The 2,500-nt window shown below is 43.4% G+C and overlaps 1 protein-coding gene across 1 annotated transcript in view; it reads right to left on the bottom strand.

The window, feature by feature from the left end:
* Positions 1-93: 93 nt before the first annotated feature.
* The window catches only part of wt1b (WT1 transcription factor b), a gene marked incomplete at both ends in the record, with an annotated part of 30,020 nt that continues 27,613 nt past the window's right edge, over positions 94-2,500 (bottom strand). The window contains 3 exons of the mRNA XM_084337640.1: positions 94-215; positions 1,398-1,490; positions 2,305-2,388. Coding sequence (XP_084193766.1) covers positions 94-215; positions 1,398-1,490; positions 2,305-2,388 — 299 coding nt within the window. The remainder of the gene's footprint in view (positions 216-1,397; positions 1,491-2,304; positions 2,389-2,500) is intronic.

The following is a 2,500-nucleotide window of genomic DNA, read 5'->3' as shown; positions in this document are numbered from 1 at the left end:
TCCTCCTCTCCTCCTCTCCCCCTCCTCCTCCTCTCCTCTCCTCTTCCTCCTCTCCTCCTCTCCTCCTCGCCTCCTCCTCGCCTCTCCTCTTCCTCAGATGGCACACTGCAGCTTGCTCAGGTTCCTCTGGTGCATGCTGTGGTGGCGAACCAGCTCATCAGAACGAGCAAACTTCTTGTGGCAGTTGGACCAGCGACAGGTGAAGGGCTTCTCACCTGAGGAGGAGGAGGGGGAGGAAGAGGAGGAGGAGGAGGAGGAGGAGGCAAGCAGGGAACGAGACACAGGAAAAGTTTTTTTTTAGTGGCTCGGACAGAGCTCTGGGCCTATATTCACCAAGTCCCCCAGAACTAACCCTAACACCAACACTAACCCTAACACCAACACTAACCCTAACACCAACACTAACCCTAACTAACCCTAACTAACCCTAACACCAACTCTAACTCTAACACCAACACTAACCCTAACTAACCCTAACACCAACACTAACCCTAACCCTAACACCAACACTAACACCAACACTAACCCTAACTAACCCTAACACCAACTCTAACTCTAACACCAACACTAACCCTAACTAACCCTAACACCAACACTAACCCTAACACTAACACCAACTCTAACTCTAACCCTAACACCAACACTAACCCTAACTAACCCTAACACCAACACTAACCCTAACACCAACACTAACCCTAACACCAACACTAACCCTAACTAACCCTAACACCAACACTAACCCTAACACCAACACTAACCCTAACTAACCCTAACACCAACACTAACCCTAACTAACCCTAACACCAACACTAACCCTGACCCTAACCCTAACACCAACACTAACACTAACTCTAACTAACCCTAACACCAACACTAACCCTAACACTAACACCAACTCTAACTCTAACACCAACACTAACCCTAACTAACCCTAACACCAACACTAACCCTAACACTAACACCAACTCTAACTCTAACCCTAACACCAACCCTAACCCTAACTAACACTAACACTAACACCAACACTAACCCTAACACCAACACTAACCCTAACTAACCCTAACACCAACACTAACCCTAACCCTAACACCAACACTAACCCTAACTAACACTAACACCAACACTAACCCTAACACTAACACTAACACCAACTCTAACTCTAACCCTAACCCTGGTCAGGAACACTTGCCCTCATGACCTAATTCAAACTGTCGGACCAGATCCGACCCTGGACTGGTCCTCCCACTTCATGGGAGGCTTTGTGAATAGAGTTCCTGATGAATATAGCTCTGATGCTTTTTCTCTTTGGTTTTTATTCCAATACTAATTCCTATAGAAACGTAGTCGTTTTGTAACAAAGAGTGGCACAAAGAAGTAGAAAATAAAGGTATACGCACTTGTTTTACCTGTATGAGTCCGAGTGTGTGTCTTAAGGTGGTCTGACCGTGAAAACTTTCTCTGACATGTCTCGCACTGGAAAGGCTTCACTCCTACACACACACGCACACGCACACACACACGCACACACACACACACACACACACACACACACACACACACAGAGATGGTGGGAGTGGGGGGCGGAGGGGGGGGGGGGTAGAGAGACAGAGACAGGAGGGCAGCGTTAGGGTTCAGAGTTCAAATGCACGCTCAGAAAGATGGAGGAGGGACTGTTGAAAACGAGTGAAATGAGGGGAGGTATGGACACTTTAAAAAATCTTACACTTCTCACAATCTGCCTGGACACTTGACACTTGACACTTTACATTTTCACAATTATTATTACTGTACATTTTACTGTATATTTCTGTATATTTTTGGCGGGATAGTTGTATAGTTGTATATTTAAGATTTTAGAATGTATATACATACCAGAATATATATCCCGGACCGTATTTTATTCTTTATTCTATTTTATTCTTATTTTTTATATTATTATTATGAGTGCTGTCAATAGATAAAAAAAAATTAACTAATTAATCTCACAATTTTCTGTAATTAATCTAGATTAAAAATTGCATTTTTTTTTTAAGACCGAAGCTTGTAACAGATATTTAAAATCATGGAATTAATGTAAAATCAACACAAAGAAAGTATATTTAGATTCAAAGACTATTTTAATAGCTTTCTTTGAATACAGTTTCTCTCCTGTGAAACAAAACCATCAACATTGACTCAGCTAGACCTCTTTCTTATATCCACGGCGCTAAAATTGAAGAGAGAGACAGAGACAGAGACAGAGACAGAGACAGAGACAGAGACAGAGACAGAGACAGAGACAGAGAAAGAGAGACAGAGACTCACCTGTGTGTCTGCGCTGGTGTCTCTTCAGCTGGTCTGACCGGGAGAATCTCCGGCCGCACTCGGTGCACGGGTACGGCTTCTCCCCTGAAACAACGTCAACATTATTACCACCATCATCCATCATCCAGTGTTATTGACCATATTTATTGTAACGTATAATATAACCGATAGGGCATACAGACCCTCATCTGCACCT

This window comes from Notolepis coatsorum, assembly GCF_963971535.1.
Source record: "Notolepis coatsorum genome assembly, chromosome: 20".
In the NCBI taxonomy this organism is placed as follows: Eukaryota; Metazoa; Chordata; class Actinopteri; order Aulopiformes; family Paralepididae; genus Notolepis; species Notolepis coatsorum.
This window is presented reverse-complemented; position numbering and strand designations above follow the sequence as displayed.